We start from the raw sequence: 23494 nt of genomic DNA, 5'->3' as shown, positions 1-23494 counted from the left end.
TCAAGCTGTTATTACAGAATTCCATCTTTCAGGCGAGAAAAGAAAACTAGCCTTGTCCAGAGAGTTTCCCAGGTTAACAAAAGAGAGGAAAACCTAGTGGAAGGCAAGCATACTCTGAGTACTTTAACCATTCAGGAAGACCATCGGCTACAGAAATTCGTGCAACTGAAGTTGCCAAGGGGAAAAAAAAAACCTCAACTTCTTCACCTTCCTTTTAAAACAAGACAAAGGAATCAGTAAATGTTTTAGTATTTAATTTTTTTTAAACATAAGGAAATGAGAACTGATTTTTTTATAAACAATCACAGCTGCTTTCTTAAGGTCTTCAGCAACCCTCTTTTACTTGAGGTTTGCATAGTTGCACAAAGTAACATCTTCATTACTAAGAGCTTTTTCTGTGTATTTGAGCATTTATGTATGTACTTTCTCAAAATACTCCTTAGAAGCTTCTGGACTTGGTTTGATCTGTCAAGAAAAGAAAAAATTTAGTTATTATATTCTATAACCAAGACAAGACAATCATGGATTTGACATTTTATGCAATAAAAGCATGCATACTTTATTAAAACACTAGCTTATTCCTCCTTCTCCATTTGTTTGAAAGAAAAATGAAAGCCTAGAAGATGTACAAGCTTCCATTTGCAAATTTTAAATAAAAGACATTTTTTCCTGCTAAATAGCAGGGCATTAAAGAAGTAAAAATCCAAGGCAATTGGTGGAAAGTGCAAGTCAAATTAAGAGTTGAAATACAATCTGTATCTTCTGTGAAGAAAGTTGTGGACTTTTTTTTTTTTTTTTTTAAAAGGAATCATTCATTTAATATCATACTAATAGACTGACTGAATTTATTCACGCAGTCTAAATCTGAAGCTTACATCAGTTGGAACAATTCAAGCAGCTCACACTTAAGTAGTTCTCGGCCCTTTGGACATGCAAAGATATGCCAGTGTCTATATTTAGAAAAGTGATATTTAGCAGGCACTTACTGTAGGGGAGTCTGGAGTCCAGTTTGCTGGGCAAACTTCTCCGTGTGTTTCCACGTACTGGAATGCTTTCACCAAGCGAAGGGTCTCTTCCACGCTACGACCCACAGGAAGGTCATTGATACTTAGATGCTTGATGACTCCATTAGGATCAATGATGAAGAGACCTCTGCAAGCGAGCAACAATTTAGGGAATGCAGATCACATTCCAAGTCCAAACACAAAAAAAGATGCACATATCTGTTAGGAGTAGCAATACAGCATTTAATATAGTTTGTTAGTGCAGCGATCAAAAGCAACGCGAGTCAATTTGCATGGTGATATTACAAAGCACGCATGAAGACTATGAAATCAAGATACCCAAAAACATAACTAAAGCAGAACTTCTAATTCCACCTATATTTCAAAGTTGATAGCTGGCATCCTTCCCATGTCTTTTTGGTTAATAAGAAAATCAGAAGTTACTGATCGAAGAGTTGCTTTGACATTAAACTAAATTAAATCCTGTTACATATAAACATTTGTGGAAACTGAAGTCCCAGTCTTACTCTACTGACACGTTGAGTTTAACTTAATTTGTCAACAAAGAAGCATCAGAAGCTCTTTCTAGCAAAGAAGCTGCTCTCTTTTTAGGTGGAAGAAGAGCAAATTAGAGTAACCTAGAATCAGTATTGTTCTTAATTCATGTTCAGCTCTGAAGCAGTTTTAAGCAGTCCTCTGCAAACTTCTACCACTCTGTTCTTAGAAGGGAACCAAATGAAGCAATCCTTTTTCCATAGCATACAAGAAGCCCTTCTCTACCCAAAATCCATAACTAGCGTTCTCTGAACATAAGAATATAAGATGACTCCCATACTTCAGGGCTGATAGTTGGTATAGGCCTTTTCATCCAGAGATATCAGGAATCACACATCTCCAGTGGACTTCTGTCCAAAACCAACATTTCTCAGGGATCACTATTTGCTTTTAATAAGTATTTCCATGATGGAGAGGGAAGTACTGCAAATTTCATTATTCTAGATAGTTGCAGGATTGACTAGTGGCCTTTAGGACTGTAGCTTAGAAACTTCTCACAGAAGTTAAGGTGGTCTCTTTACCGCCATTGCGGGGGGGGGAAGACAGATAAACCTAAATTCTGAAAGACTGAGAAACACTCTTTTATCCTACTCTCCTTTCTCCTCAGTGTCTCAGAGTTCTCCCAGTAACTCGGATCAGAATAGCTGACTTTCCCTCTGCAGGTATTCCCAGAGAAGTCTGGAACCATTCCTAACTTTGCACTGATGGGTATGTACCCTTTTCCCAGAATGGGATCAAACAGAAGTGCTACAGAAAACGTTGACACTTTATAGTCCTCGTTTGATCCTCAGGAGAAGACAGTATGGCCCATACTGTTTTAAACTGGGCTGTGTCATAACAGTTACCAGCAATCATGCATTACCGTAGTGCTATGCCAGGTCCTTCTAGCAGCACACCATAATCACGGGAGATTTGTTTTGTGAGATCTGACAGAACTGGAATATTCATGTGGCCCAAGCCGCCGCTCTAGTGAAAACAGAATAAGATACCATTTTATCACCAAATGCTTTGTAAGATTATCCTTTAAATGAATGGATTCAGTGCTCCTGAAGATATATTAACAAGAAAAAACGCTTATTCCATTTGCACCATGAAACAAACCATACAGGGAAAATTTTTTAAGCACTCAGGAAGACTTGATCTGATTGGAACATGAAGACTTTTTTTTTTTTTTTTTGCACTGAACATTTTAGAATTGCTTATTTTGGTGGTAAAGGACTAAGACAACAATGAAAAAATTTCAGAAAGATTTCCTTTGTCCCCTCCACAGGATCTTTGAACATAAAGTTTTCTATTGCATATGTAAGTACTCAAAATTAAATGAGATGAACATGGTGAGGAGAGAAGGGAAAACATTTACAACAGACAAAATGCTGGCTATCAACACCCATACCAAGTATGTCAGAGTTTTGCTGCCCTCCATTTAATGCAAGTATTTTCTTTTGAGTCTGTTTAAGTAATATGTAGACAGTCAACTAAGACTGCTTTGAGTTTTGCAACATATTGGAACAGTAAGAGAGATAAGCTCCATATCCTTGAAACATGACCAGAGTTTGTTAGCTTTGCTATTCCTGGCATCATCAGTGAACCGTTGTGTAATCTTAGTCACTTAGACCCTGATCCTGCAAATGCTTGTCTGCAGCAGAGTTCTCAAATGCAAGGCTTTAAACGCAGATATCAGAGAAATCAAGGCGTTAATTTCTTGAGGTGTCAGTTTTCCACCTGCACCATTGTGGAATCCTTTCCATCCTCTGCAAAACATTTTGCTATGCGTGCACGAAACAACGCATGACTGGCATACACTTAACTGCTTTCACATGAGGTAATGAAGTCAGTCCATAATCATATTTTAGAGTTTAAGCAAAGCATGCAGAAAATTAGTTACTCTGATTGGCTCAGCCAAGACGCATTGGATCTAGCAGACAAATTCTTCTCCTGTATGTTACAAAGAAAAAGCCATGCCTCTAGAGCATCCTACTCTGATGACAACTAGCATTACTGTTGACCACATGATCCTATGGGCAATAACCGATCACACAGGAATTTCTGTAACTGTCTGTGACATTTCTGATTCTCTACTATTAAACAAACTAGCGAGATGGTTTGCATTATCACAGATAGGTATTGATATATAGAAAAAAGCAAAAGCGACTGCTCTCCAGTAAAAAAGCTAGTCTTTGCTAGCAGTTCTTCTTTCCCTGAAGAAAGTTGAGGACCTACATTTGTATTTAAGAAGTGGAACCATTTCAGCAGATGACGGTCAGTACTACAAGTGCTTTGATAAATTGATTGTTCCTTTGTTTCTATTCTCCAGTTACCAGTTTTAGGTACTAGTTAACAATAATTACTAAATCATCTGCTAGTAATTCTGCGTCATGCTGCACAGAAACCATTAGCTGTAACAAGCACCTCAGAACAGCAACATGTGTATTGAATATTCATCTTGTGGGATAAACATATGGACACAATGTAACTTCCAAGACTACCAGGGCAGTCAGGAAAACAAAGGCCAAAAAAAGACTATGAAAGAAAAGATCAGGAAAAAGGATTGAGATCAGAGTTGAGTTACATCATCTTATGTTACTCACTTAGACGTACTGCTGTCTAAGTATTGAAATTAGTGTTCGCATGATTGTTCATTCAACTCTTCTTATCAGGAGCTCTTGTGAGAAGAAAAGAAACCAATACAGAAAACCCCAAACAGCTGCCCAATTCATACCTTTCGTGGGGTATTTATCCAGGCCAGATGACAGAAATGAGAGTCCACAGAAACTGCCACCACTTCACAGTTCACATCGTGAAATTCATTTGCTTTGTTACTGAAAGCTACAATTTCTGTGGGGCAGACAAAGGTGCTGGGTGGGAAGAGAAAAGGGTCTGCAATGATTCTGCAATCTTTTGAGAGAGTTTTTAGAAAAGACGCTCCTATATCTGGGTCTAGGCACTAACGCAGCAGCGTGATTTATTTAACTGCATGCTTTACAATTCTGACGACATTCCCTGCTCAAGGTTACCTTCAGCAAGTCCCAAAGCAACCGCGAGCAACTGTCACTCAGCTACACGGCAGGTTAATTTTCAACTCTCGGTTTTTAACACCGGCATTTTTGCAGGGGACTTGTATAGGAGGAAGGGCTGCAGACTGCATCCTCTCCCAGCTACCCGCATACACTGGACTTCAGCACAAACGCCCAGGGTGCTTTTAGCCACTCAAGCCCTCCGGGGCCCTGTCGGATCACCTTTTGCTTTGGCGCTGCAGTTCCTGCCGGCCCAGCTGCTTAGAAGGACGCAGGCTTCACCGTGACCCAGCGCTGCAAGGCAATGCCCCCCCAGGGAGCCACGCTTGCAGCACCTGGCTATCTCCCCAAACGCTGCTAGCAGCCAGAGGCTTCCCTCTGTAGTACACAAACCACCTTTCGCCCCCAAAATCTTATCACTCATGCTCTAGAAACAGATACATCTGCTTCGCAGGACTACCCGGGATAAAAAAACCCAGCCCCTTTAGACAGGAACGCCGTGCTGGGTTTTCTTATCGCCTTCAGCCAGGCTCCTTCAATTACACGCCTCGGCAGCGCCCGCAAGGGGGAGAAACCCGCACTCACAAATCCAGAGGGTAGAAGAAGAGAACCAGGTATCTCCCCTTAAAATCATCCAGGCTCAGCTCTTTGAACTCTCCGTTGACAACAGCCGTTCCTTTAAAAAACGGGGCGTGCTGCGTGACCGCTGGAGCAAACCGGGAAGAGCCTTGGGGGGGGGGGGGGGGAGAGAGAAAGAAGAGTCAGCTCGCATGGCTGCCAGCCAGACACGCACCCTCCCCGCCGGGCCGCCCCCCACACCCCCCGCGGCACTCACCGAGGCTGAGGTGGCGGCGGGCGCAGGGCAGCGGCCGCGCCGTCAGCCTCCTCCCGCCGGCGGCGGCAGGCACCTGTGGGGACACCGAGAGCGTCAGGGCCGAGGGCCGGGGGGGGGGGAGGGGGCCGGGGGGGGGCGCGCGCGCACTCACCGCGGTGCGCAGCAGCCCCCTCAGCGCGGCGGCCATGTTGAGGGCGGCGAGGCGGAGCCGGCCCCGCGGGCACGGGAAGGGGAAGGGCGGGCGGCCGCGCTGAGGAGGGTGGGGGAAATGGGGCTGGTTAGAGGGAGGGTTTTCGGTAGATACCGACACAGACCAAAACTGGGCGGGGGGAAGGATGGTTCGTGCTAAGAAACCTTGCAGGTACCAACTTTTCTTTGGCAACACGCAGCTGACTCTGCCTTTATTGAACTCGGTGAAACGATGACTGTTCAATCATAATTACACCATTACAGCACAGCATCGGTGTGCCTGCTCAGCGCCTTTCGGCTGCCAGCTGACGCAAGCCAAAGCCCTTGCTTGGTTGCCCAGGCCGGCAGTAGCCGCCGCTAACGGGCAGCACTGCGTCAGGCTACACCTGCCTGCGTCCTGACGGGCCGTCTGCTTCCGCGCAGGCTGCCACCGGGGAACTGGACAGGTTCAGCCCTAGGAAGAGGCATTACAGCATGTACAAGCGCTTGGGGAGGTAGAGAGTCATTAAAAAAACCGTCACGGGCCCCGCAATCTCCGTCCAGGCCAAGCGGGTGTACAGGTTGTGGTAGGGACCGTACCTCACGCGCATGAACCTTTCTGTTTCCCTGAAGCTGGAGGCGCCAGCCTGCTGTTGATGCCTAGCCCCTACACCTCAAGCTAAAGGAGCTACTGTAACTGAGTCGCTTGATCAGTATAGGGTTTTCTCAAGCTATTTTTGTTGAATACCTGACAATGGCAGCAGCAGAGACCACCTTTGCCAGTACAGGCACCAGCTCGCTTCCCGCTTGTAGGTGACGTCCTTTGGAACAGCACAAGCGGTGCGCACAACCCAAGAGTATGGAAATCAAACGCTCTGTAATCCATTTTCCTCTTCTCTGCTTCTTTTTGCATGTTTCTTTGCTTAAGTAGTCAAATCAAGTTGAACCCAGCTTTGTTTCTGTTTTCCTTTTTATTAATATCCACAGCCTTTACAAAGGGGAGATCCCACCCCATGAACGCCTGAGAAGTCTGGCTCTGCTGGCAGTATGAGCTCTGCTTTCAGAGGCAAGGCCAAAGGGGACTAGTGCAAAGAGAACCATATCCCCCAGCTCTTAAAGTCTTGGTGGATGCTACATCTTTAGTACCAAACAAATTAGTGAGCTTGTTCCTGGTGCTCACGTCGCTGGCAAGGTCCAGTCGCTTCTGTACTAGTAAACTCTCTGAGCCTCTAAAACAGAGTGGTTGCACACAAATTGCCTGCTGAGGTTGGTCCCCAGCCAATATTAACTCTCTAGTACGTCCAGGAACTGTTTGGGGCAGGGTTAGCTGGTGTAGGCCAAAAGCACACTGGGGACCTTTTTAACCATTTAACACTGTAGACAGACCAGTTCCAGTGCTTGGTGTCTTTCCATAGCACTCCTGAACTTATCAATACAAATATAGCCAATGACAGCTGAAAATGTGGCTTGGATAATTTTCTCCGAAACTGAAGAGCCCAGTAGAGCAACCAGGATGATGTATCTACTCACATGTGCCCCGAGATAGCTAGGCAGCTGTGGTGAAGACAGAGGTGACCTCACGAGAGTGCGGGAGAGGAACTGTTCCTGTAGTCAGGGTGAGAAAAGGGGGAAGGAAAATGAGAAAAGGGGGAAGGAAAACATGCATACCTAAGGATATGTGTACCCCAGCTTGGGGTCCTCGAAGGTAGTAGTCTAACAGCTTCCTGCACCCACTGGTTTCCTTAACTTCAAGCATTCATCAGTATTGCTTTTGATGTTGAAGGTGTTCCCTTCAAGCTTAATATCCTTTGACAAGGGGGGTGTGTGCGTATGTGTGTGCGCATGCAGCAATTGGTCACTAAACTAGGATACTTTGAGTTAATGAATCTTAGCTGTTCCTTTCTTCCCATTAGCACTTTGTTAAGGGAAACCTGAAGGTGTAAGAGACAGTTCAGTTCTGACTCCTGTGAACGAGCAAGGGCTGCTTGAAAGTGCCAGATGGACAGGGACTCTGATGGGACGGTCACTGTGGCCAAGCTGGGAGCTGGCTGGCTGGTCTACTCAGCGTATTTGCATGTCTGCTATCTAAAAGTTAAGGGTGTTCTTGCTTAAAAAAACCTCAAATTCTGAAAGCGGAAGCAAGTATACGATTTGAATGTTTGAAAATAGGTCAGATCCACTGTGGGCAAGCTATTCCACAGCCCATGCGGTAGCCTGCAGCCCTGGGAGTCCTAAGGAAGGGTGGCACGCTGAGAGGGAAGGAGCCATTGTTCAGGGATGCGTCTGCAGTAAAATTCAGTGAGTTTTTCAGTGGCACTGCCGAGATGCTCTCAGGGCTGACAGCAGAGCAGTGAGCAGCGGAGCTGAGTAAGGGACACGTGTAGAGCCATGCCTGATGGTGAAGAGTAGCAAAGAACCATCAGCCATGACTTGCGTTGATTCTCAGCAGCACAGAATGGCACCTCTGTGTTCATGTCTACTGAAGTGGCACATCCCTTTGAATCAGGAGATAAACTCACCCAACATCTGACTCCTCTAAGGTTGGGTAGCAAATTGGGAGGTAGGGACCTGACGTGACTGGAACATAGCAGTTCCTTTCCCTCGGATGTGGGAGCTGTATTGTAGTGGCAAAAAAGGGCTATTGCTAGGATTTCCTGAGGATGGTTGTCTCAGCCATGGTTGACTATCCACAATTTCTAAGTTGGTATATTCTGAAGTGATGTCTGTCCTCCCCGCACTGGAAAGTTATATTTGTTTAAAACTCTTTGTTTAAACACTTGGCTTGCAAGTGGGGAAATATTGCTCATGCTTTGTTATGAGGATGGCATAATTCAGTTTCCCAGACTTCTGGGCAAGGGCTTGAACTATTGCCATTTAACAGGGGGGTTATTGTCCAATTTGCTTTTTGCTTTGTGTCCCTAGAACTTGAACATGGACCTTGTCACTGCCAAAGTACACCTGGCAAAAGAGTTGTTCTTTTTGCTCAGCTCTGATTCTGGCACAGGCTGGAGCAGCTGTTAAGCCTGATTCTTCATGCCATCTGAAGTTCAAAATAAATCTTCCAAGCGGTACTACATGCCCATCTTTCTCAGTATTTGTTAGCTTTCTGCTTTTCTCTCTCACTGTACACTTTTGACAGCAGAATACACAATGTTACTGAGATTACATGATAAAAAAAATAACCGGGGAAAGCACAGGCCTTTGCTGGCCAGACAGACCTGAGCCTTATACCTCATCCCGCAGTGACGGACTGCTGGTTCGTGCTGGTGCAGTGTGAGCTCAGCAGTGCATGGACATGCTAGCAGTTGAGGGAGTAGAGCCTTCACACCTGATTGAAAGACATCTGAAGTCAATGGGAGACTTTCCAGGGATTTCAGCAGGCTTTAGGACAGAATGTTGTTCATATCATTACAAGGCGCAGAGCAGCGGAATGCAAAATAGAAGATGTGGATTTTATTTTTGGCTATGCCATCTTGCTGCTCGCTGCCACTTTATGCCTCTTTTCCCCTATCTGGGAATAATTAAATTTGAGATCCGTTGATTAAAAAAATAGTCATGTATTGTTACCATTATTGTTTTGTAAGAGCTAGTTCTTAAAAAGCTTTTTGAAAAATCATCATTAACACGACAAAGTAACAACGGTAACTTCTCTCTAAGCTTGATAAATGGAATAAGCAAATCCCAAACCAGATCTCCTGCTGCTTTGGGTCATTGAATGTCTGATTCTATGCTGATGACAGAGGCGTACTTTTGCTTCTTTAAAAAATAAAATTGCTTATCTTCTAGAAGTTTATTTTATTCCATATGCTTAAATTGCTGTAACAGTCATTTGTCCTTTGGTTTGATGAAATGGATGACTGCACAAAAGGTTTGGAAACAGGGGGAGAAATCAGGAGGGCATAAAAATTTTCACCTAACCCAAAGCAAAAAGTTTTGCTTTGGCAACATGATGCATCACCCCGTGGCTGTTGGTAGGTGGCAGCCTCTGTCCTTGTGCAAAGGAGCTCTCTAAAAGGTTAAAGCTGCCTGCAAATGCTTTCTCATAGGCCTGCGTGCTCCCACCTGCTGCTGCATAATCTCAGCAGGTGAAAAGACTTACCTGTTTGCAGGAATAAGTTTCAAAAGCAATTCCAAACCCAATGCAGACTAGAGGTCATCATGAACAGGCTTTACTGGCTTAATCATATTTATAACATGGATTTTAGGAGGTAGCTGCTATAACAGTATGTTTCCAATTGATAAGTATAGGCAAAAGTCCTTCTGATATCTGGTTCACTTGGGGTCTTATCCTGACATTTCAAGCAGGCAGTACTGAGGCCAAGTAGTTTTTCCTCTGGTTGCAGGATAAAGCTGGGTGTGTTGCTGCTGTGTTTCTGGCTGGAGTCCTGTGAGCCCACCCTGTGGATGACTCATCAGTCAGAGTGGCTCAGAATATCACACACTGCTTTGTGGCCTTCCTATTCTTATTGTACTAGTGCATTAGGGTCTTGCTCGGTGTTGCCATCTCATCTACAAACCTCTCTTTTCCAATGAAGGAAAGATGGCTGCCAGCCCTGCTTTAGCCAGATGTTCAGCACTCATAAAAAGTGTTTTTCTGAGCCTTTCCTGAATGATTTCAAATGAAAGATGTCTTATTGAGAAGCAGAACAAGCAAAGCCCGTAAACACTGTAAGAAGCACATTTTTCAGAATTTGGTTTTTTTAAGCCTCTCCTTTTTCTTTCCTTCCAAAAGTGGCTGCTTCTATATATAATTCAGACTATTTTTCTTTTTGCCCCCAGGAAACACTGAACCAGGATCTTTAGGCCAGAAAGAAGACGTATGCTCCTTACCTGCCACACTGCCTTTGAGTCTATCTGCTTGAATATTTGAGTTTCACAAAAGCAACTAGAATAAGAAGGTGCAGAGACTCTGTTCTAAGCAATGGAACAGACTCACAGGTGTCCTGATGGGGAGCAGCCTCTTCCCCCACCCCTTACTCACACTTGCAGAGAATCTGACTGCTCCATTAAATCAGGTGTGAACACACCCTGAAATTAAAGGACTGTGTTAGCACAAAAGGAAAGGGATAAATAAATGCACCTGTACCTAATAATTTTTTTGTTGTACTTGTGAACCAGGTGTTCCAGGTGACACAAAAATGAAGATATCTGTTGCTCTAAGGAAGTCATGCAGTAAGCCTCCTAGTAGAGTAGTGAGTTTTGCAAAGACCGGTTGATGGATTTTAAGGCAAGTAGGTCCATGCAACAAGTCCCTTGTGCATGTCTGGCAATCTGTTGGGAGCCAGATATATGAAAGGGGCCATCCATCAGAGCCTTGTGCTGAAGCAGAGCCTTGTCATGCGTTAGTATTAGATTCAGACTTAAAAGACTGAAGTAGAAGAGAGCTGTGGTGAGGACTGATTGTCTTGATTTTGTTTCTGTGATAGTGAATGCAACTCCTTCCATATTCTAGAGCACTGAACTGATTCAGACTTACTGAAAACAAGTTTTTTTTTGTTAAATACTACAAAAATCATGAAGAAAAGTATTGTATAGAGGTGCAATTCAAACACATTTTTGCAGAATCCTTAGCAGTCCAGTAACAGCTCAGCTTTCTGCTCCCTGCCCTCAGCCACGTTAAACAGTTATGTGACTGCCCCTAGTCAACTTCAATGCCAAGTCACCCAGCGCAGCTTAAATAACCACTTAGGCAGTGGAACAATGTTTTATTCAATTTCTGCGCCTGCTTCCGAAGGGACTGTGCAACCATGCCCTTGGGTGCCAGAAACGTGAAGTACTTATCCACTGAGCCGTTCATGAAACCCTAGGTAGCTCAGTGGGATTTCAGAACACCATATAGTTCTTCTATAATTCGTTAGATAAAATCTACTGCTTACCTGCTCAAGCATACTCAATAAACATTCACAAAGTATACAGAACAACATCAGCACTCCGAAGTCATACTTCTACCCCACAGGGCAGCACTGCAGATGACTGTGTGCGCGTGGCACTTAAATATATAGAAGAGAAGCGGCAGAGCCCTCAGGTGCACGTGCTGAGTTCCAAGTGCTTAGCAACCCAAACGTAAGATCTTCAAGTGCCTACTTTTTATTTGCACACCAATGTAAAAGTTATACATGAAACGTAGCCTGTGCTCACTGTGCAGCCTCAGGTGAAGGTAAATCCTTCCCCGTTGAATAGTCTGCTCCTGAGATGTGGCAAGCGCACTGAGATCCCGTTGCTATCAGTAGAAGTTGAGATCACTCCTGCAATGAGTGCTTCACAGAACGGGGAGTAAGCCACATGCTCAAGCTGTATTTTATGGATTGTCTCCTAACTGCAGAGATTCTTTTTGTTTGTTTTTACCATGCAGACCTCCACCCACTGTGGGTAAGAGGCGGAAAGGATGTGTATTCTTTTTTCCTTTGGAGAGAGGCGTTGCGTGTAATGTTAAGAGGGTTGTATGCAGTAAATGGCGTAGCTGTGTCCTCTAACATCACTCATGTTCTGATGCTGGTGTTGTCCTTGTGATGACCATCAGGGAGTGGCTGCACAAGGCTGTGAAATGCAGTTATAACCTGAGTATAATTTGTTCTGTTTAGAGGTAAGCATCAGTCCTTGCTCAGAAGTGGTCAAACAACATGCAAGGCAGAGACTCTTTAGGAACTTCATTTCTGTGCAAAGGCTCTGGTCTCCAGGAAGCGATCTTTTCCTTCAAGAATTATTTAATCAGAGAAAAATCTTCCGGTACTTACAGACACAACTGCTGTTATATAGAACTTGGCATGACAAAGAAAGTAACCACAACACAGCATGGCTTCGGGAGACTGAACCTTTTCTGCAGTGATAGGAGAGCGAATGTGGAAGATTGTGCATAGCAGTGCCACCTGCTTTAACAATGGCTTTGAAAGTTCCAACCTTTGACACTTAATCAGGTACAAAAGGCATTTATTATAGCCACATTATCCTAATGTCAAAGGTATTATTCATTAAATGCATTTCTTATTTATTTCCTATGTTCAGAAAACGTGTTCTAGGGAGTGTGCAAGTCTTGCTATTCCAAGTCACTTCTGCTTGGCTGTAGAAAAAAACATGGTCAGTACAATTAAACACAGAGGAAAAAAAAAAAGTAGCGACTATGTTCCACTTACAAGAAGCTGCATGGCAATTTGATTTGCTTCACATGGATTTAATCAATGCAAACACTGAGGGGGAAAGAGCGTTAGTAAGAGTAATGTGTCACTTTTAGTCCTCTTTCTTTGCCTGTCCTGCTCGGTGTTATATTGATCTACCTTGCTGCCAGGAAAATCAGAATCATGCTGACATGAGCTTTCGTCCTGTATAGAGAGAAATTAATTTATGTTGCAATGTATTGCTTAAAATTCAAAAACTTTGCGCAGGCTACATTATTTTTTTGGCTTTTAACACATTGAATATTTTCACTGAAGCGTTTTGCAATCACAGACTTGTCACAGTGGTGCTTGTTTCTCACGCAACTGCTTATTGGGATAAAAAATTGTGTGGCAGAAATGTGGTGGGATTCCCTCAGGTACTTTAACCCGAAATATTAAGCTCTCCAGAAAACTCAGAAACCCGTGTGACCCCTTCCCTCTGCCTTGAGCCAGTAGGAGAGGCTTGCATCACTTGGCAGACGAAGAAGAAACCTGCTGCTGGCCGTTGGGGATTTGCATTTTCCTGGTTGCACATGCCGCCCCAAGAGAGGCCCGGTGCTGATGCGCCGAGACCCGACGGCACTGGCCCAGCCCAGCCCGGGCCGGGCCCACGGGCACGGAGCCTTGGCGAGCTGTTCGGGGCAGGGGGCGAGCAGAGCGGCCCCGGCGAGGGGCAGCGAGCGGCGCCCCCCGCCGGCCGCTAGGTGGCGCCCAGCACCAGGCTGCGCCGCGCCGCCGCCGCTGCCGTCGGGGCCGCGCCGCGCGGAGCCCCGCGCAGCACCCTGCCCGCCGGCCCCGCGCAGCGGCCGCGGGAGCCTCGCCGCGCCCGCAGCGGCGCGGAAGTCGCCCCGGCGGCCCGCCAGCTGCCGGGCAGCGGGGGGGGGGGGGGCGGGAGGGCTGCGCCTGCCCCGACCCCGCGGAAGCTGCAGCCCGCCCGCGCGCAGCCTCCGCGCGGCGGGCAGAGCCGCGCCGTCCCCGCCGCGGCGCGGGCGCCAGGTGCGTTGCGAGCCGCCCCAGGACTACACGTCCCGGCGTGCCCGGCCCCGCGGAGCCGGCGGCGGGGATGGCGCCTGCGCGGGGCTGCGGGGCCGCTCCGCGGTGCCACACCCCCGGGGGAGGGAGGGAGAGGAGGAGGAGGAGGAGGAGGAGGGAGGCAGGAGCGCCCGAGACCTCCAGCCGTCGGGGAGCCGGCGGCGAGGAGGATGGAGTAGCGGGCGGCGCGCCGAGGGAGGGAGCGGAGAGCGCGGCGGGGAGCACGGGCCGGCGCCACCGAGCCGGCGCCACCGAGCGCTGCCGCCGCCGCCGGGGGAAGCTCAGCGGGCGGAGAGCGGGGAGGAAAGATAATGAAAGGAGGAATAATGCACTAAGGGGAAGGAGGCTGATGGTCGCCCGGAGGCTCCGCACCTACAGAGAGTGACGTCCTGCTGCAGTGCCGCTGCCTCTACCTACGCTGACTGAGCTTGTCAATGGAGCTGGAAAATATCGTTGCCAACACCGTCTTGCTGAAAGCCAGGGAAGGTGAGCGAAAGGCGGGAGGAGGGCTGGAGCATCCTTGGCGCAGTCGCCCCTCTGCGGGGCGATGCCCGGCTGGGAAGGGGCGGCGGGGGCACGGGCGTGCGCCGGGGGCTGCGCTGCCGGTGCCATGTGGCCGGCCGGCCTTGGAAACGGCTTGTCTGAAACGCAGCCTTGATTGAAAGGGAAATATCGGTTCCCCCCCTGTGTGAGGAGGTTTGGGAAAGGAAGTGAATGAGGTTGCAGAGATTACAATATTCACCCCTCTTCCTTCCCCCTCTCCCCCCCCCACCCCCTTCGAAATCTGGTCCCACAGATTGTGCTATTTCAGCGTCTATTGTTAAAGGTCAGCTGCAGATGCATTCATTCAAAAGGGCTTAGCAAATCTGCAAATAGCTTTCCGTGCTGTGTGGTGAGACCGGCAGGATCGTATCGCTTCAACGTACAGTCATTGCCTTATTCGGCGTTATTAGGTGATATCATGTTGCTGCAAACATGCCCATTGTTGCGAGCGTGGTTTTTTTTTTTTTTTTCTCCCCCCCCCCCCCCCCCCCAGCCCGCTCGCTCGCAGCCGGAGCCGGGAAGTGCGCGGAGAGGGAGCCGGGGCGCAGCGCGGAGAGCCGCCGCGCCGCGGGACCGGCTCCCCGGGCGGGGGCTGCCTGCCGCCGCCGCGCAGACCGGCGGCACCGGCCTTGGGAGGGCACCTGGATGCTCCGGGAGATGCCGCCGGCCGAGAGCACGCCGCGCTCCCAAAAGAGCAGTTGCACCGTGCCCGTTCAAAAGGCACTTCGATCCCGGCTGCACCGCGGCACCAGGGCGCTCTCTTAAACACCGGCCTTCCAGAAAACCACCCCCTTAAAAATAAATAAATAAGTAAAAAAAAAAAAAACCCAAAAAATCCAACCACCACCCTGAAGCACATCTCGATAGCCGCCAGCGACCTCGGGCGTGCAGGTTGCATTTCCCCCGCGTTGGGAGGGGAAGTGGGTTTTCTCTGCGCGCGGGGCGGTGCGTGCCCGCGGGAGGATATCCGCGGGCGCGGAGCCTGGCTGGCAGCCTGCCGCCGCCGGGGGCCACGCGTGGGCTGCGGGGCTCGGCGGCGCTGCTTGCCCGGCTGCCGGCCTTCCCCGGGACGCGAGGGGCAGCCGCCTGCCCGCGGAGACCCCGGCCAGCCAGGAGCACCCCCGAGGGCACTGCCCGCAGGGCGCAACAAGCCCGTCTTAAGGTTGCGGCATCGCTGCCGAGATGCGATGCTTTGCTGCTAGAATTGCAATCCTTTTTTTTTTTTTTTAAACTGTTTAAAATATTTTTTTCCAAGCCTCTGTTCAAACTTCCGTGGCGTGAAAACACTTGCTAGACTGCGCATTTTTAGTTGTGGCAAAACCTCCAGGCTTTTTTTGCGCTGCCCTCTGGCGTGCCTGGAACTGGCTGCTAGGGAGGCCGGCGGCCAGATGGGCGCACTTTGGGTTCAGTCACCCCTGAAGCTATGGAAGCCCGAGTAAAGCAATATTAGTTTTGTAAAAGAGATCATTCAAACAGTCCTCCCCTGGAGTGATCCTTTTGCATGGGAAATAGTTCAAGTTGTAAAAAAAAATGTTTATATAACTTGTGGGGTGTTGAACTTGTGAGGCTTAGCTAAAGAGTAAAGTCCTGACATCCTCGGGGGGGGGGGGAGGAAGGGGGCAAAGCATTATAAATAATAAGGGCAAAGGTATTCCACTGAGCAGATCAGGGGGTTATAACTTTCTGCCTTCCAGTGCAGAATTACTATTTTCTGTTGTCTTTTTATAAAAAAATTGTTCAGGGTACAGCTGTTGCTACCAGCCAAACAGTACTGTTTTAGATTTCAAAAGACTTTAAGACTACTTTAAAGCACTGGTATTAATTATTACTCTTAAGACATACAGTTATTGTGTGTCGTTTTCAGAGAGCCCTCCGAAACTTCCGCTTTAACGTGCCTCCCTGTTTTATGGTCTTTTTCTACCATCCTCAGCAAAATGGTAACAGTAATGTTGTCGCTAGAATCCAAACAGCAGCACTTTTTCAGTATTTACTCCAAACTATATTCCAACTTTTATTTTATCTATGCATGAAGTTCCAACGACATTTTTTGAGGCCTGGCACTTACTTATTTTTAGAGCCGTTTTTTTGGCTGAAGTTTTTTGAAATGGAGAACAACTTAAAAGTACAGTACCTGACATCACAAAGCCGTGACTATTATTATGTCTGTCTCATAGATGTTTCCAAGTTTTAGGAAGCTTCATTGCAAGCTTCTGTGAGTAAAGTATTTCTAAAATTTGAAAGGAATGAATGTAAGTGCTTGTCGTTGCAGATGAAGAGGATGGACAGTGTACTGGAGACCAAGAGTAAAAACAAATTCATATATCAAGGATTGTTGTATCTAAAAATAAGTTTGCTCCTGGTCCTGCAAACTCCGTGAATAGATTTAGCTGGGCTAACTTGTAGCCAAAGCCAAGTACATGCATATGTATTTCCACTTGTTAAGTCAAAAGTAAAAACCATGTTAGCACAATTATATAGTTGTTAGTGCCTGCAATGTGATATTTAACATCAGGAGAAGCAAAATAATGGATCCGTTCTGCAGACTTTAGCGTAAGCAGAAGGTTTATCACAATTGCAAGGGGAACTAAAGCCGACAGTGTTACTGAAGGGAGGAATTTAAAACTAGTGTCACAGGAAAGTTTAGGTGGGCCTGCAACATTAGGTACAGCAAGGAGGACCTTTGTAAGGGACCTAGAAGTCGACCTGAGTGACCACCACAAACATTTTCTAGCAAATATTGGTTTAAATTTTGCAACTCATTTGCTTTGGCCCTGCTAGTGGTTTTTCTGAGGTCCCTTGTGTAAGTTCTTTTGTGACTGAATTTTACTAAAGCAGCCACAAATGCAAAGTGAATTTTTCAGCAGAAGACATTTCGTAACTGACTGCACAAATACTTGCATCAGAATCTCGATGATGACGACGAGAACCACACCCAGAATTAACTGATACTGTGTGATATAAGAACAATCTTATCTGAGCAACAAAACCAGTAAATGTAGTTCACACAAAAAATATATTTCACTGAGTAATTTCAAATAGAGAATAAATTTCAGGAAGTCTTCACCTGTTTGCAGAATATGAAGTATTTTGACACAAAAATCACATGCAAGCTATTTATTGTACTCAAGCTCTGCCAGTCTGAACAATTTAAAAATGGGAGTTTTATTGCATTTATAAGTCCATTTATAACTTATTACTAATAAATTTATGCTGTTTCCTCAATCATCAGTTCTCATTTCTTAGATGCAAAATGCCATTGCATGAATTAGCAAGCCTTTTTAGGACTGAATAGAAAATACTTGTGGTGTAATTATAAAAGAGAAAGCAATCAGGTAGGAACCAAATAGGTATTTGGGACCGTCTCTTGTTGCCTGAGGAAGAGAATAAGCAGAGAAGAAAAGACGAGAGAAGAAAAGGAAAATGACTGCAATTGCAGTCATTTCAGATTGAGTAAGAGCCCCCAAATTATGAAGTGGTGAAACACTTATCTGGATCTTTTCATTAGCCTTCTTGTTTCTGAATCTCAGCAATTGTATCTTAACCACAGAATCGTGACAGAGCCGTTACTAATGGAAATAGGCCAAGCTGCTGAAAGTGAATCCGGGTTCAGGGATGAGTCTCGTCTCAGTTTCCTGGTTTAAGGTGGTTTGACGGGGGACAAAATCAGAACCAAGGAGGCAGTGGGAGGGCTGAGAAGGAAGCAAGGACTGAGCATCCCAGAATTTCAGATAAGGTTGAACGGCCCTAACGCAGAGAAGCTTTAAAACTGATCCATGCAGTCATTACTCTGTATCTCTGGCAGTCAAAAGCAATAAGGTGATAAAAGACTAAGTCTTTCAGAGACTGATGATTAAGTTATGACATGTATATGAAGAACAAACAATATGGTCAGGTAAGGGCCACTAAGACATGGTGATTTCCTAGATAATCTTTTTCATGATCCACTGCTTCCTAGCCATAAGGACATAGTCTTCCCTAGTGTAATGTGCCACTTCTGTGTATGTGAATTTTTTTTGACAGCGTGAAACACATTTCAAAACTCAAATACAACTTGACTGTAATGAGTTGCAAAATCCTTCAAAAACCTGTTAAAAAAAAAAATCAAAACGAGACAGTCTTCCACCCCCCGAAGTTTTAGTAATAGCTAAATTAGTTATCGTAGCTATTAGTTTTAAAATGGTCAGTTTAGAAGATAAAACTATTATTTCTCTGAGACATAGGGTTTCCAAAGTGTGGTTGCAATCTGGTAAAAGGAAAAAAAAGTTTGCAACCACTAAAACAGAGCACAAGCACATTTTTTCCCCTTTTTTAGGTATGACTGGCATTCTAAAAAAGTTTGTATTTATAGCACCCAAGCATAGCCTTTGATCGGCCTAATGAAAAGGGGCACCCTTATTTTTTGTATCTCAGAATTTTTTGATGAGTGCACCCTGCTGCCATATAACATGTGAAATGTGCCTGTTCTTAAATTGCTATATTTTTAGCTTGCCTTTGCAGGATGATCACAGGAGAGATTTGTGCATGTCCTTATTGGCAAAGGCTAGCAATAAATCCTAAACAAGAAGCATGATTGCTTTCCAAGAACTTGGCTGTAGAACAATTGGAAAAAGGGCACTAGAACAATGAAGAGCATATTTGAAGGAAAGAAAGTGACTGTAGCGACAGCCAAAACCCCATGGAGAATATGATTATTGCAGCTTGACTTTGGCAACGTCATAAACCGCTGCTTCTGAATGTAAAAATCTGAAGTCCTGTCCTGTATCCCTTGATATAAAAGCAAAGTGCTTTGTAAGGAAAACATTGTCTCTATAAGCAGAGGAAATTCACACGCGGTGACTCAGTGACTCAGATCAGTTTTCTTTTCTGAGTTCAAGAGGAGCTCTCACACTGCAATAGCCAAAAAAAAAAAAAAAAAAGAAAAAAAAAAGCCAAGGATGGAATCAACCATTACTTCAAATGAAACAAGGTGCTTTTAAGCTGTAGTTTAAAAAATAGGATTACTTTTCAAGCATGTAACCGTTTCTTTTTGGAAAAAAAATCCCAAAGAGTTCAGAAAATGTCATGATAGTCTAATAGAGGAAACGGGAGTCTTCAGGCCTTTGTGAAAACAACATGTAAGTCTGCATGACATGAAGATGTCCTTTCATTATACAGAAGGGATTTATTTCTGTAGCCGTTCATACCTGGGCAATGGCAAGCGTGCGTGGGGAGAACTGATTTAATTTTTTTTTTTTTTAAATTTTATATAGTAGGGCTGATGCAGAGCAAGTTAGAGCAGCTAGCGGCTGTCACCGTGCCCTCCCGGGCACTCTTTTCCTCTGCTGGGGTTCTCCCTGGGGCTGACTGCGCCAGTTTTGGTCACAGGCAGGAGGTCTTGGGATACGGCAGTGCGGGGGAAGCAAAGAGCTCTTCCATCCACCTGTCATTACTGAAGAGGTAGGACCATGCTCCTTCATTTTTATGTGGCCGTGAAACACTGATATTATGACCTAATTGCTAGCTAGCTTGTTTGGTTGCTTTGGTTTACATTTTAAAAAATATTTGGTACTGGACATGGCTGTCTGGCAGCTTATTAACACATAGAAGCTATTAGCAAGTAAAACTTGTAGAACAAACATTAGCTGCAGGGGCTTGAATAGAGCTACTTGCATCTGGTCCATTAACCTCATGTGACTGCGTTCCTCAAGTGCAAAATAATACATCTTATGAAGAGACATATCTAGATGTGTAATCAATATATTCCTTTTCTGAGATGGTCGTAAGTGAGTGTTATTAAAATCACTTGTTCAGCAAAGAACTTTCAGTATTTGTCCAAGATGCTGGCATAATTTTGTCAGTATTTAGCTTTTTGCATTAATTATATATTTTTATATTCAGAGATAATTTAGGCATAAATGTCTGAAAGGGTGTTTTTAGGAATGCTCTGCTGAGAGCATTACCAGGCTGGCAACATTTGGACCGAACTAACACATTTCTCTTTGTGATAAACAGCTCTAGAATAGAAATCTTAACTACAGCAATGGGCTCTACCACAAATATCTGTGCTTTTGTCACCTGTGAGCTGGTGAGTGGACGTGCACCGGCTCATTTTGAAAGCTGTGAAGAAGAAACAGCTGAAGAGGAATGTTACAACTCTTCTTCGCTGTTACTAAGCCCCAAGGGTATGTTGTACCTGTTCCAGTGCCTGCTCTTGTTTTTGTTTTCTCTGCATTTTTTGTTTTCCTTTTCCCCTTATACTTAGGGACAGTACAAGTTGTTGTTGTTGATCTTTAAAAAAGCTGCATGGTTTCAAGCTCCGCTTCTTGAACAATGATCTTCCTCTCCACGTACTGCTTTGCTAGCTGAGAGCTGCTAATGAACTCCTTTTCGCAAAACCAAAAGATGAGCATCTGCGTGCTGAGGGCTGATGCTTGCAGCGAGCAGCCTGAGGCCCTGCTCATGTACTCCAAAACAGAGACCTACTAGTACAGATGTACTCCAATCCTGATAAAGCCTAAACTTGACTGTTGGGATGTATGTATGGCCCTTCTGCATGTGGAGAGACAGAAGGTGTGTTTTTATTCGTTGGCTGTCATGGTATGTTTAGGTATGAGGCTGATTCTTCTATGCTATTTTTACGCTAGCGTTGCTCTGTGAATCACTTCTGGTTTATATTCATTTAAAGAAAACTAGTGAAGCTCTTGTTTAAGCACAGGTAGTGGTGCTGAAGTCAATGGGATTATTTCCATGGCTAAAATACCAGTAGACTCGTATTAGCATTTATATCAGTGCATAGAAAAAGTCTAAAAGCAGATGGTTTTATCAGTGCAGTTACTGTCTTTTATAAAGTATCAATCAAGAACAAATGACAGACAGTGGTTCCTCTTCCTTTCCTGTTGGGAAAGAAACACTACCCTTTTCTCAAAGTTTTACTGATGGAAATTGGAGCTAGGTATCTAACTCTTCCTCATCAATGAGATTTTTTCCCCCAAGTATTTAATTTAAAAATATTCTGTGTGATACAGGAGTGTTCTGTGCAGCAGAAGAGAGCCAATAACTTCTCTCTCTGTCTCTGTCTCTCTCTCTTTTTTTTTTTTTATGGGCACATAATCTAAACAATAACAAGATGATATAATCCTGATATTTCTTTAAGACCACAGGATGCGAAATTAAATTAAAAGACCAGGAAAATAAAGAATCCTGCAGTTTGATTTCACTCAGCTAGATTATCTTTGTAATTGTTTTGCTTGGAGGATTAAAAAACGTGTATTACCGTATGAGAAAGATTAGGCGGGGAGCAAAAATTAAAGTAAATATTCTAAAGAAAGTCTTGCAAAGATGATGAGTATTTTATTTCATTTCACTTAAACAAAAAAAAAAATCCTTAGAGTTGCTAGTTAAAATGAAAAGACAGAACGAAACACGGGTGAGGGGGGAGATGGATGAGGCTGAGCAGTTTGTAGAACTGGCCCAGCTGCTTCTAGCTCATATAATGCCTCTGCAGATACAGTTGACAAAACTGTCACAGGCATTTATTCAAGGAAGAAAGGCCAGGCTAAGAGGAATAGAAACACACATAGGTATCTAGGGCTCAGTTTTGACCTCGGTGTGAATAGTGCAAATGGTGTTAATGAAGGGCGGGCAGCTGGCTGTGTTCTAGGATGAAAATAGTTTATTCACAGCTATCTTCTGAGTGGCACAGTGAAGACTGAGGATTTTATATATCCACCCTATTCCGCAGTTAGAAATGTGCTTACTCTGTACAAGTAGTTCTGCTGACTTCTGGGGGGCCTGCTTGGTGGCTGGAAGTGGAGCTTGTTTGTGAGTGCTCTGCGCGGCTGAGACCTTAGGGATCAGTCTGTTCTCAATGTTGGAATTCTGTTCACATCCGTAAAATTACTCTGATATAACTGAAGTGAAATGGACATTAGCCGCAGCTGGGAATGGGCAAAGGCCTACCATGCCATCCTATCCTTTGAACTACAAGCACCTTTTCTACTGAGTTTTAAACAGTTTTGGTATAAAAATGACTCAAATACTCGGCTTTCCTCTCAAGAGATTCTTATTTTCCAGTTCAGGAATTCTCCTTGATTATTCTGGCTAAATTTTCTTTACTCTCATCTCCTTACTCGCTTACTCCCTTCTGCACAGCTCCTGGGAGTTTTCGTTCTCTACTTGCTGTTTCTCATCAGTTATGATCTTAACCAAGTTTAACAGCTTTTGTTCCTTCCTCCTTCCAGACTATCTTCTCCAGTCGGCATGGATGGTCCTCCTCAAATTTCGTGCAGTCAGCGTTCACTCCAGACGGTGGGGTCCCTAGGAGGTGTGCCTAGAGATGGAGTTGGTTGTACAGATAGGCTGAATCGGATTCTCACAGTAGCCCACACTAAAATCAGCTGAAGTAGCAGGTCAAATGGGGTGAGGCCCCGTGGAAGAGACAGTGCCAAAGAGGGCATACATAAGGATATTTCTGAGGAGTTTCCATCAGTGAGGTTGCTTATAGAGTTCCCCATTGCCTTGAGGATGCCGAAGAGACAGTTAATAAACAGTGTCAGCTATTTTTGTATTGGTTGCATATTCTCTTGGGTCCTGTTGGGTATATGATTTCACTAGGAGCCTGGCTTTTCCCGGTAGGTTGAGGTTATGTTGCACTATTTTAGGTGTTACCTTATTTTCAGTGCAGTACCTCTTCTCCTTAACTATTGAAAGGGCCAATCCCTTCCTTTGGTGGGCATCAGCACAGTGACTGCTGGGATGCTGTTTACTAGCTCCCGGGGTCCAGGACCATCCTCCTCTTCCTAGAACCATCCTTCCAGTGAATACATTTGGATGGTTTGTTTCCTTCCTCTGTTGCACTAATCTTAATTTTCAAGACTGAAACTCCGTTATTTATTTTTCTGAATTTTTTCTAATCTTTCTAGGCTATTTTATCTGTCCTCTTTTTTTCTGACAATGCCTCTCAGTTTGATAACAAACAATCTTTAATATACTGAATAAAACGTAGTTAATGAAATTGGTTTAAAACATCACGTTACCGGACACACCTAAGGCTTCATATATTTTTCTTTTTCATATTATCCTCAGTTAGTCTTTGGTCAGTGTTAGTCTCTGTGACAGTGCTCCTATCTAAAATGATAATGATTTTTTTTTTCTATGCATGTGTTGTGGGAGACCCTGATAATTCTGTAGGCGGTATCTATTTCTGATGAAGAT

General features: G+C 44.9%; 2 protein-coding genes and 1 long non-coding RNA gene across 5 annotated transcripts in view; 2 read left to right on the top strand and 1 right to left on the bottom strand.

Moving 5' to 3' along the window:
- Window positions 1–237: 237 nt before the first annotated feature.
- On the bottom strand, window positions 238–5688 carry PRDX3 (peroxiredoxin 3). Its single transcript, XM_068951598.1, has 7 exons — window positions 5560–5688; window positions 5409–5481; window positions 5159–5300; window positions 4279–4414; window positions 2422–2525; window positions 987–1152; window positions 238–465 (listed from the first exon to the last, which is right to left on the bottom strand). Exons 1-7 carry the CDS (start codon window positions 5593–5595, stop codon window positions 412–414), a joined length of 711 nt encoding a protein of 236 aa, XP_068807699.1. The 5' UTR covers window positions 5596–5688; the 3' UTR covers window positions 238–411.
- Window positions 5689–13897: 8209 nt separating this feature from the next.
- GRK5 (G protein-coupled receptor kinase 5) overlaps window positions 13898–23494 on the top strand; it is a 182925-nt gene continuing 173328 nt past the window's right edge. The window contains exon 1 of one of the 3 annotated variants that reach the window (XM_068951594.1): window positions 13898–14245. In XM_068951594.1, the coding sequence (XP_068807695.1) occupies window positions 14194–14245 (52 nt within the window). In that variant the 5' untranslated portion in view covers window positions 13898–14193. The remainder of the gene's footprint in view (window positions 14246–23494) is intronic. The other 2 variants (XM_068951596.1, XM_068951595.1) reach the window with 2 other exon arrangements.
- On the top strand, window positions 19574–22891 carry LOC138067921 (uncharacterized). Its single transcript, XR_011142391.1, has 3 exons — window positions 19574–19738; window positions 20294–20463; window positions 22522–22891. It is a non-coding gene; the product is annotated as an uncharacterized lncRNA (long non-coding RNA).

The sequence above is a fragment of the Struthio camelus genome, chromosome 7, assembly GCF_040807025.1.
Source record: "Struthio camelus isolate bStrCam1 chromosome 7, bStrCam1.hap1, whole genome shotgun sequence".
In the NCBI taxonomy this organism is placed as follows: domain Eukaryota; kingdom Metazoa; phylum Chordata; class Aves; order Struthioniformes; family Struthionidae; genus Struthio; species Struthio camelus.
Note: the sequence above shows the minus strand (reverse complement) of the source record. Positions and strands in the feature narration are given on the sequence as shown.